Raw genomic sequence first — 11269 nt, 5'->3', positions numbered from 1 at the left:
TATTTCCTTAAAAAAGTTTACTGATAATGCGCTATGTAGGGAGTTTGTTATCCTCAGATCATACAATGATATATCAGCTATGTATACAAATCCTAAAAGTATGACAGTTTTGGACAATTTGTGAGAAGCTTACTTGGTCTATTGTAAAGAAAAATTGAACTTCTGGTGGCTAAGAAAACCAGGATTTGACAAACATCTCAAAGTTTTCTAGTTCCATTATAGAGATGCTGCTAATTGAGTTTTAATCAAGAACTCAAGGATCAACCCTATTTTTATGTGTTCAAAGTGTCCTGGTTACTTAAAATTGAATTTGGTTGACAGACTTAATACCTGTTGTGGCAGAAGCTGAGCCTTTTGCAGAATATCATTAATAACTTAAGCCTTTCATCTAATTACATAGGACTAAATAGACTACCAGGAGTCTTAAGGGTTGTAATGAAGAGGAACGGGGACCGCAGGTCAGATATGAAGCTGGTTGTAGAACAAACATTTGTCTTGCTGAGGAAAACAGGCGGATGGAAATGTTCTTCCAAATGGGAATGTTAGGAGACTGAAGTCTAGGGCTGTGGGAAGAGACAGGAGCAAAAAGGGCTGGGAAACATGCCTAGGTCTGCCATACGCTTACCGTCAACCTCCTGAGTAGCAGCTCCTTTAATGCTTTACCCGCCCCTGCTCCTCAGCGTGGACATTAGAAAGCGCTCTGTGTTAGGGAGCACGGGGTGGAGCTGTAGGGATTGGGTCCTGCCATTTCTGTAGCTGCTTTGGAGGAGCTACGCTGCACCCTTCCATTGTGTATCCTCAAGGACTTCCAAGATAGTCACCAGGGGATTTACACTATACATTCATAAGGGAAAGTGATTAACAGCAGAAATATTAAGCTTCTGGGTATTAATTATCTCAACATCCAGAACCGTGCCCCCCCATTTTTTTATTTCCTGTATAGAATGGCAGAATAATTTAGGTTGGAGTGGACATCTGGAGATCATGTGGTCAATCCCCCACCCCCTCCAAACTGGGCTAATTTCAAAGTGTAGATGAAATTGTTCACGGCCTTGTCCAGTCAAGTTTTTACTGTCTCCAAGATAGAGATTCCACAACATTGCTTGGTCCCTGTTCCAGTGCTCAACTACATCGCAAAGAATTTTTGCCTTGTGTCTAATGAAAATTCCCCTTGCACTACCTTATGTCTATTGCTTGTTGCCATTTTATTGTGCATCACCAGGAAGAGTCTGTCTCCAACTTCTCTACTATCACCCATCTTGTAGCTGCATACAGCACTTGGACCCCTCTCCCCCCTTAATCTTCTGGTCTTAAAACTGAACAAAACATTTTTTTGGCATATCCTTATTTGTCATGTGCTTCAGCTACTAATCGTCTTGGTAGTGCTCCACTGAACTCACTTCAGTATGCATGCTGCATCTTGTATGGTGGAAGTCTAAACTGGACACGGTTCTGCAGGTGCAGTCTCACAAGTGCCAAAACAGAGGGTGACAATCAGTTCCCTCTGGTTGCTGCCTACAGTCTTACTGCCGCAGCTCAGGCTGTGGTTATATTTCAGCACCCCAGGTCCCGATACTGACTCACGTTCAACTTGTCCACCTGCCCCTTTTCCTGCAAAGTTGCTTTCTTGCCAGTCAGCCCCCAGCTTGTTCAATGACATGGGGTTATGCCTCCCTCCCAGGTGTAGGACCCTGCGTTTGTCTTTGTTGAAGCTAATGAGGTTCCTGTCAGACCAATTTTCTAGCCTACTGAGGTTCCTCTGAAGGGGGCCCTGCCCTTACTGTATCAATCACCTCCCTACTCCCAATTTGCTATCCATGAACTTGCAACCCATTGCAACATCCAGGATGGTAATGAAACCCTTCAGCATTATTTGGCCCAGTATTATCCCCTGAGGCATGGTACTAGTAACAACCAACCAACTGGACTTCAAATGGCTGACCTCAACCTTCCGAGCCCTGCTGCCGAGCCCATTTTCCACCCACCTCATAGTCCACTCCTTGAATCCATCTCTCTTCAATTTATTGGAAGAATACAAAAGTGGATGGTGTCAAAAGCTTTGCTATGTCCAAAGTAAACAACATTCAGTACTCTCTGGTCAGTACCTGAAGGCAGTCATTTCATCACAGAAGGCAAGCAGGTTGGTTAGGCATGGTTTCCCCTTGGTAAATCCATGTTGTCTGGACATGGCTTCTAGGAGAGTTTGTTTCATAATCTGCCTGGAATTGAGGTTGGGCTGAGCAGCATACAGTTCCCCGGGTCTTTCTTGAAAATGGGCATTTGCCTTTTTCCAGTCCTTGGAAGCCCTGTAGCCTGTTCATCAAGATCTTTCAAGGATGATGGCAGCCTTGTGATGAAATCAGCCTGCATGCTTGAACTGCGTCCAGCTTTTCCCATAGACTGGTATAGATCCAGTGTAAGTACTCCTTAACTCAGGCTGCCTCTTACACGGGTAGTACCTCACTCCCCAGACTCTGCCCAAAAATCTGAGCCCAGACCTCTCGAATTAAAACCTGAAGCAAAGGCAGTACTGAGAGTACCTCAGTCGTTCCCATGTCCTTTGTCACTAGGTTACCCACCCAGTGTGGTGCGGACCACATTTCCCTTACCCTTCCTTCCACATTAACATACAGAAAGCGTCCTTTACATCCCTCACTAATTCCAACTCCAGCTTTGGTTTTCCTAGTTCTGCTTCAGCATGCCTAGGCAGCGTTTCTCTATTCCTCCAGGGTAGCCCACACCTGCTTCCACAGTCTGTGTGCTCACCTTTTGGATTTGGTACCAGTCAGGAGTTCCCCATTCAGCCATGCTGGCCTTCTCCCATGTCTACTCAGCTTCCTGCATATCAGAATGGACTGTTCTCATGCTTCAACTAGCTCCTCCGGGCCCTTCAGGGCAGTTTTCTAGGGGATTCTGCCAAAAAAATGTCTGCAAGAGACAAAGTCTGCTCTCCTAAATTCCAGGGTTGCAATTTGTCTACTTCTCTTCCTCACTTACCTCAAAATCTTAAACTTTGCTGTCTTGTAATCACTGCTGCCAAGGCTGCCACCAATGTCAATGTTCTCAGCCAGCCCTTCCTTATGTGCGAGCGGCACGTCTAGCATAGCCAGGCTCAGCTTGTCAAGAAACTGTCCTTGATGTAGTACAGAAGTAGCCTGGATCACTTGTGCTCCCACCACATTGCCATCCCAATCCCCTCCAGAAGAACAAGAACCTGCAGTCACAAGGCTAAGCTGTAAATGTTGTTTGGTTGGTTTTTTTCCAGTCAATGGCAAAATAAAGGCTAAACCTGCCATCAAAAATCATATACTTGAGAAAAATAAAATATCAGGAATTAGAAAAATACTGCCATTTACTGTTTCAGAGTCAAAGAGAAGTAAAAATATGTCACAAAAAGGCTAGTTTAATATCAGGAGACTTAGCTATCTTACAGAACCGCTTTTATTCCAGCAGTGTCTGTACAGCGAGTTTACACTACACAGGGTGGTGGAGACCAGGGATCCATCTCCATCAACTTAGTTTCTCCAACCCACCCACAGTCCAAAAAAGAGACATTTTGAACACTAGAAAGGCTGGGCATGCAGTTGCAATGCAAAAATAACTGGGGATTATGCATCTCGAAAGACTCAAGTTACTGATGAGTAACCTCAGTCTTTTCCTGTATTTGACCATTAGTCCACAGATCTATTCTAACAGTTGTCACTTCAGTCAGCACCCTGTAAAAGCACAATTACCAGAAAGAGGTCTTGGAATGCTTCCTGATGTCAGCATTGCTCTACCAAATCCAACACTTCTGGATGCATCAACATTTGATGAAAGTGAATGTCAAAGTAGGTGGTTTCCCACAGGTATCAAAGAATAGGCACGCTCTCCTTATAAGCTGCAATACTGCATGTGCTATAATAGAGAACTGGTAATACCGACTACCGGTACATAGATTTAGAAAATGATGCCATCTAGTCTGTTACACAGTTAGCTATCCTTAGTGTAAAGATGTTTGTGGTTGTTCAAAAAAGAGATTAACATTCTTGGAAAACATCTGAAGTGCTTAGTTCTGTAAATGTAAAAAGACTAGACTTAAAGAGGACAGTAGTTTCTCTGCCTCGTCCTGTGCTGTCTTAGAAATAAAGCAGGTAAATTGATTCAAAGGAAATTCTGTGGTGTATCTCAGGGAGAGATTTGGAAAAAATCCAGCAAAATATCAAAATATCTATCTAGGAAAGACATAGTAGAGTGAGAAAGGCCAATGATAAGGTGGTATCACAAGCTCTGAGTGGGCATTATAGCTACCAAAAAAGCTGGTTAACAAATAACATAAAGACCAAGCAATGAAGAGGGTTTGGTATTAGGAAAATAAATACCCTAAGGAGGCCCTAGGGAGCATTTCTAAGAAAATGACCCTGCAAGATCAGTCCTCAAGAGAGGAGTTAGATCATCATTATTGCTTTCTTTCCATTTGGATCATAGTTCAGGAGGTCTGTAGTCCAGCGTCCTGCTCAAAGCAGGGTCAGCTCTGAGGTCAGACCAGGCTGCTCAGAGCTTTATCTGGTTTGAGTTTGAACACCTCAAAAGTCAGAGATTGCACCTACCTCTCTAAGCAACTTGTTCTAATGCTTGACTGTCTCCATGGCAGGAAAGTTTTTCCTTGTATCCAGTCTGAACCTCCCTTTTATCAACTTATGTCCGTTGTTTCTCACCCTCTCACCATGCAGCATTGAAGACCCTGGCTCTGATCTCCCCGTGACCTCGTCATAGGTATTGCCAGGCTGCTGTTATGTCCCCTTAAGTCAGGGCAAGTGGTGAGCTGGAGCCAGAGGTTCATTACAGTGCTGACCCACTCGCTCTGTGCTACAATTTCTTTTTCCCTTTTCCTTTCTTGGCAGTCTCATAAGGGATTTTGAAAGCCAGTCTGGTCCCAAAGGCCCTGGGCAGAAGCTCGAGATGGAGAAGCTGGTATCTTTCAGGATTCATTGGCATTTAACTTCAGCTGAAAGGAGTTTGGGATTGGAAGATGAATAGTGGAGGTCATGGGAGTGAGTGGTCCTGTAATACTCTTGCGGCAAGTACAGGAGGCATTATAGAATTGTCTGTTCAGAATGAAAGGCCCAGTGCAGAGTCTGTTACCTACTCCAGGAGCAAACGTGCACTTGGCTTGTTCTAGGTTGAAAGGTGCACAAATGGAGCATTTCCCTTTGAACGTTTTCTTTCTTGGGAAGCATCCATGCTCAGGGGGTGAAGCTGTAGGCCTTGGAAGCACTCTGCAAAATAACACAAGTGAAAAACAGCTTTCTGCACCTTCTCGGCGTCTCCTTGATAATGAAGCAACAAGCCCAGTGCGTTGGGATTAGTGTTCAGGCTACGTAATCAAAACACAAATCTTAAAGAGAATTAACAAGGAAGAAATAACCGAAGGCAAGCTTAAAAAAACCCCACAACATGCAACATCCCTCCCAAAAAACCACACAACACAACCCCCCGGCAACTGATTATGGGTCAAAATAAGAGAAAACTAAAGAAAAAGGAAGGCAAATAGTTGCAATTTAAGAGTGGAGCTGACCAGAAGGGAAAGCTTCTCGCATAGGCTGTCGAGAGGATCTTCAGAGCTGAGGCTACAGGCCTATACATTCTGTATCTCTGGTGGGAAAGGCTGAAGGGTTGAGCCCGAGTAATCCTTTTTCAGTGACCCATCTACTCACCTGGGACACAGCTCTCCAAATCAGCACTGAGTACATTTGCCACCGGGAAGGGATGATGGTTTCTCTTCTGCAGTCATGCTTACTCTGTCCCCATTCCCTGCTGTGCCTCAGCAGGGGCCAGGCTGGAAATAGCTGACACAGACACGGGACTCACAGGGTTGCCGACAGGATTTCATCAGGCAATCTGTATTTATACCAACAGGCCTTTACACCTGTAGCATTCGGTAAATATACTTCGTTCATACTAAACAACTTTTATGAAGAGCCAGTCTCTTGTGGTGTCGCATCAACCTTGTTAGTAACTGCTCCAAATTTATCAAACCCCGATTTAATTTCAGCGCTAAATCTTTCCAGTTTGGTACATCTGCAAAGGGGCAGCTGAATGTTGTGCACTGTCCCAAATCTCTACTGGTGTCCTTACTCTCAAACCCAGTTTTCCTGGATCCTGATTATTATTCCTGGCAAGCGGCCCCTAAACAGCTTCCCCAAAGCTTCCCTTCTCCTTTCTGTGGGGAGAGCAGATCACAGACTAGATCTAAATGTTTCTGCACGTCAGCCATAAACAACAGAAAACCACACACAAAAGAATCCTGCCCGTGTCATGTGTGATGCATTACAAAATGAACACGAATATGCATCATCTACCATGGATTCTCCAGTCAAAGAGCAAACAGGGACATGGCACTGAATTATCAGCTTTGTCTTTCTTCTACTTAGGAAAGTATGTTTTAAAGGAGGTCTGTACTTGTTTTGAGTAGTAGCTTTCAAGAGGTACTCAAGGAGCAAAATAGCATAAAAATTTGCATGAAATAAACATTCTTGTGTTCCAAAGTCTGAATCTCTTGTATGAATCTCCTCCAAATATTTCTGGAATCAGCATTTGGCATTTCTTCCTATTGTGAATCCTGACAGATTTGGAAGAGTAAAACAGATACTGGTTGCAGACAGCAATGACTTTCTTCAAAAATAAATATTTCTGTGGTAAAAACAGAAGCATAAAAACTACAGTGCAATGAATAAAAAAGTTACAGTGTGATCTGCTTCCCTCTGAAACTGGTGGTATTTAGAGCACATTAGATAATACAAGAGTACTGCTACAAGCAAAATACTTGTTGCATAACCAAAAAAAGGGTGGGGGAAAACAAACTCCGAATAGAGAACAGCTTGTAAATCATTTAACAAACCTGCAAGGGCTAAAAAATGACTCAGTCATATTTGGAAAATAAATTTAGTGATCTTTGGCCTTTGCTGGCCATAGCTTTAATTTCTAATGGCTGCTAGAAATAGCAAAGCATCTTACAAACAGTGTCACTCTTCAGCCATACACGGGTTCCACTCCATCAGATGAAACTTCAGTATCTATTGTTACTTCACAATGTTCAGTTTTTCTATACTAGAAAAGATAAACTCAAGATTAAAAAAAGTTTTCAAAATATAAGCAGCTCAGACCAAGGCACAAATTGTGCAGTAAAGAGGAAGGTCAGGATTCGCTTTTGTTACATGGATCAGAACACGCAAGATGTTCCACAAAAAGCTGTTTACCTAGAAGGTAAAATTTCCCTCCTTTGAGGACTGTTTCCTGTAACACAGGCCAGCTTTCTGTCTCCTCTGCCAGTTACGAGTGTATGCATATAAAAACACAATTTGCAGTCCAAATTTCTTGCTTTTAAAAAAGATCATACCATAATTGGGAGCATCTTCCCTGCAGTATCTCCAAGGCTGAGTTTCCAGATACTTCATAAAAGCAGCATAAAAATGTGCATCTTCCCCAGATTTGCAGAAGAGGTTTGCTGTGAGAGAAAAAACTGCAATCCTCTCTGCAGAGCTGACAAGCCACTGAACAATTTAAGACTCATTTGATTTGTAATTGGAACAGGCTTTACACAGAACAAGAATCTTAACGCCTAGATAAAAGTTGCATTCTTAGTATTAACATTGATAAAAAGACTGGTTATAAATTTGTATTGCCCATTGAAGTGAGAATTCCTAAATCTAACAGCTCAAGGAAAGTTAATTCTTACACTGATAAGGAATGAGAAAATGCATTCACCCAAGCAAAGGAATTTAAAAATGATTTATCAATGCAAAAACCTCAGTAGCTGATTGTCACACACGTCCTGGCATGTAAATACAGAAATATTTCAGACGTGAATGCCAAAAATAATCCCAGAGCAATTCAGCCCTGTACAGCGAGCTGGGCAGATCTTTCGAACTACCCGTTGAATTCTCAGTGCTGGCTATCGGCACCGTCTATTTCAGCCTCTGGCAAGAAAAAGGGCAGTCTTGCAATACATACCATTTTTGCTTTGCAGAGATAAATAATGACAAAACCCGTCTGTTTCTTACAAACATATAAATTATTTTATTTACAAAGCCATGTTACAAAAAAAAAATAATAATAAAGCAAAAAACAAAAAATACAATCGCTCACTAGAGAATATCTCCAGGCCCGGTGTTGAACCATGGCAGTATCAATCAGATACATGTTTGTTCTGTTTTTCCTTTTTTAAACTGTAAGCCATAGAATTTACTATTTACACCTACTTTAGACATTTATTCTGCTTACAATTATCACAAGCATGGAATGGATTCTATTTGATACTGCTAATACATAAAGGTGCAGGACAAAGAATGAAAATACTTAGTGTTACAAAATATGGATTGTAGAAAAGAAATTGGCTGTACAAGTATGGCATTTTTTTTCTTAGAATGATTGGACATGCTTTCTTCAAAAGTCTTCTGGAAAAGGTTCTAAAATCTGTAGTAGGAAAGCACAATATAGCAGGTGCAAATTCATTTCTGTGCAACAACAGTTATTTAATATATCCCATGACTGACCAGCTATGCAAAACCCACAGAGTTTTGTTAAAGTGCCATGGGTCAACAGCATAACAAAATATAAGGTGTAAATAGAAAAATTTCTTTTTTTCTTCTTTTTTTAAAACAATAGTTCACTGAGAATCAGCAATAATAGAATATGCTGTATAAACTATTCTCTACAAAGGTCGATCAGCACTATTTACAATTGTTACATCAATACAAAAGAAGGCATACAAGTTATCCAAGTCGCTTTTTATGGCTGACGGGCCTATGCATTGCGTATGTGTAACAACCAAAGCTTCTGAGCCTCTATTGCTGGAAACAAATCACAAGATTTTCAGGCAAATGGGGAGGAAAAAGAACTACTGAGTGAATGCTACACTAATAATGCATTATAGGCTGGTCCAGTTTGTATCCATTTTTTTCAAATATTTACTTCCATTTAACTTTTCAGGCTGAAATTTTTGATACATATAATTAAATAATGATTCTTTGATGATGAAAGAACACTGTGGGATTTTACTTGGTGCTTAACTTTCCTGAAATGCTGTCAGGTGTAAGCCAGTTGAAAAAAAATTTAAGCAGCATTCAAAGGACAGGCTCCATATTCCAGCTTTCCAATTAAAAGATGCATGGAAAGAGCTAAAGCTTCCTAAAACTACAAAATTGCTCCTTCAGTCGTTGATAAGCATTATGTCTCAGAAGCAACCACTGAATCTCACAACCACTGTTTTCCCTCAACAACTAGAAATAGCAGTTCATTGATTACAGAGGATGACTTTGTTACTGAGATTTTTAAACTCCTGCAGTTTTATAACTCAAAATAAATTAAAAAAATCAACATAGTACTGCTCCTAAAACTGAACAAGACAAAAATTGTGCAAAAATAACAAAGATATGTACACATTTTTCAGTCTGAAGAAATGTACAATAAAAACATAATTCAAAGAACATTTTAAAAATATAAACATTGCTTAAACTTTCCTAAGTTTCATACTGTTTCTGAAACTATACCGGTCAGTTAGCTCTGAAGTATAGCAAAACATAAATTATTACAAAATTAACACTATAAAAATTTATTTTAAGAATATTTCTAAACTTTTTTCAAAGGGTCTAGCCTTGTTTATAATTGCTTAAACATTTTTAGTCTTAAAATTTGCCTTAAGCCTTCTTTTTTTAAAAAAGAAAGTAGTAATAATCTCCCTATTTGCAGTCTCTCGCCTTTCCCCAAGATGTAAATAAACCAGCATATAAGTGCACTTTTAACACTGTAGAAATAAAAATTAACTCCTCTGTACTATTGTTCCAGTACCTAGTATTGGCTTCCTGATTATAAAATCTATATTTTATTAAAAAATTATTCAGTAATCCTATAAGAAACACTGTCAGTGCAATTCTATTAATGCAAGCCAATCTGCTCAACTCCTGCCCTTGCAAACCCAAACTGTTTACTGAAGTTATCAAGTGCTGTGATCTTAAGTGTCTGGAAACCCACCAAGATACGGGGATTTTACACGGTGAGCCCTGATAACATTAATTACAGTTTGGTGCAGAAATCCTCTATGCATTGATTGAAGCATAGATTCCTTAAGAGCCTGATCCTGGAAGAGGCTGAACACTCAGAATTCCCACTGAAATTATTAAATGCTGTAGGTACAGAGCACCAGTCAGGATTAGTCCCTAAAGTTGCAGTGCCCCAGCTGTTTGCAAATTCCTAAGAAATGCACTCAATTTTTATCCATAGGACAAGCTTAAATACAGAATTACTGTAATTTTTAGTTAATGAAAAAATTTGGAGATCCTTTAAATAAATTCAAATCATGATTTGGATTTTTTTTTTTTGGAATGTCCGCTGTGTTCTGGTAAGGAAACAAAGGGAGCATTGCAACGCTAACAGCTTTAAAAGGCATGAAACATAACCAAGCAGAACGCACAGATCAGTGGCAAATACAAGTGAAAAACTAAACAAATCGCTATTACAGTTTTCTGTAAATTTAATTCTCTTTAAAACCACAAATTCATAAAAGGTTAAATCCATCTGCAGGACATAGAAAATAAAAACCCTGTGGAGTAGGGCTGCTGAGACCTAGAGATTATAGGCTGGTTCCTTTTCCTTGTTATGGAAGAGTCCTTATTCTACCAGTCCGGTTTGATGTCTTCTAAAAGAGAAACCAGAGCCAGGTTCAAAAATCACAAAATGTCTTTCAGTATATAATACTTTAATAACATCTGCATCTGACAGAACTCAAAGCAGGAATTTATTTCAAGTGCCTGAACTAAATTCCGTCCCTGTTTACTGATTGCATTAGACCTTTAAGAAAAGGAACTGCTTTGAATAAACAGCGTATTTCCTTTTGGGACTGTCTGATTTTAGTAAGCTTTGGCGAATCTCATGTTCATTAGCTTGGTGTATCATTACAAATAAAGAGCAGCAATTAGACGACAACTCTGAAGAATCTTTTCCTCTACACAGCATGTTTTCATGCACAAGGAATCCCCACACAGCATACACGTTGTCACCTTCCCTTAATAAAATGATCTAGTTTACTCAGTATTTAAAAACCACCGCATACTGAGGTCTTGAAGTGTTAACACATTCAGGCACCTAAAAGCACTATGAAGACAAAAACACTTGGTTAGTTATAAACCTAGAACAAGGATAAAATCTGGAGAAAACAAGCTTTTAATACATAATTTGTATTAACAGGTACAAATACGTTGACTATAGAACTACCATTTCATTAATGTTTGTT

At 40.2% G+C, this 11269-nt stretch overlaps 1 protein-coding gene across 8 annotated transcripts in view; it reads right to left on the bottom strand.

Annotated features, from left to right (window-relative positions):
• Positions 1-7944: 7944 nt before the first annotated feature.
• Positions 7945-11269, bottom strand: part of ATXN7L1 (ataxin 7 like 1) — a 118527-nt gene continuing 115202 nt past the window's right edge. For 5 of the 8 annotated variants that reach the window (XM_054217013.1, XM_054217533.1, XM_054217283.1 and 2 more), the window contains one exon: positions 7950-10675. In XM_054217013.1, the coding sequence (XP_054072988.1) occupies positions 10634-10675 (42 nt within the window). In that variant the 3' untranslated portion in view covers positions 7950-10633. Of the gene's footprint in view, positions 11131-11269 lie in introns of all 8 variants that reach the window. The other 3 variants (XM_054217191.1, XM_054217102.1, XM_054216921.1) reach the window with 2 other exon arrangements.

This window comes from Rissa tridactyla, chromosome 1 (assembly GCF_028500815.1).
Source record: "Rissa tridactyla isolate bRisTri1 chromosome 1, bRisTri1.patW.cur.20221130, whole genome shotgun sequence".
Taxonomy (NCBI): Eukaryota; Metazoa; Chordata; class Aves; order Charadriiformes; family Laridae; genus Rissa; species Rissa tridactyla.
This window is presented reverse-complemented; position numbering and strand designations above follow the sequence as displayed.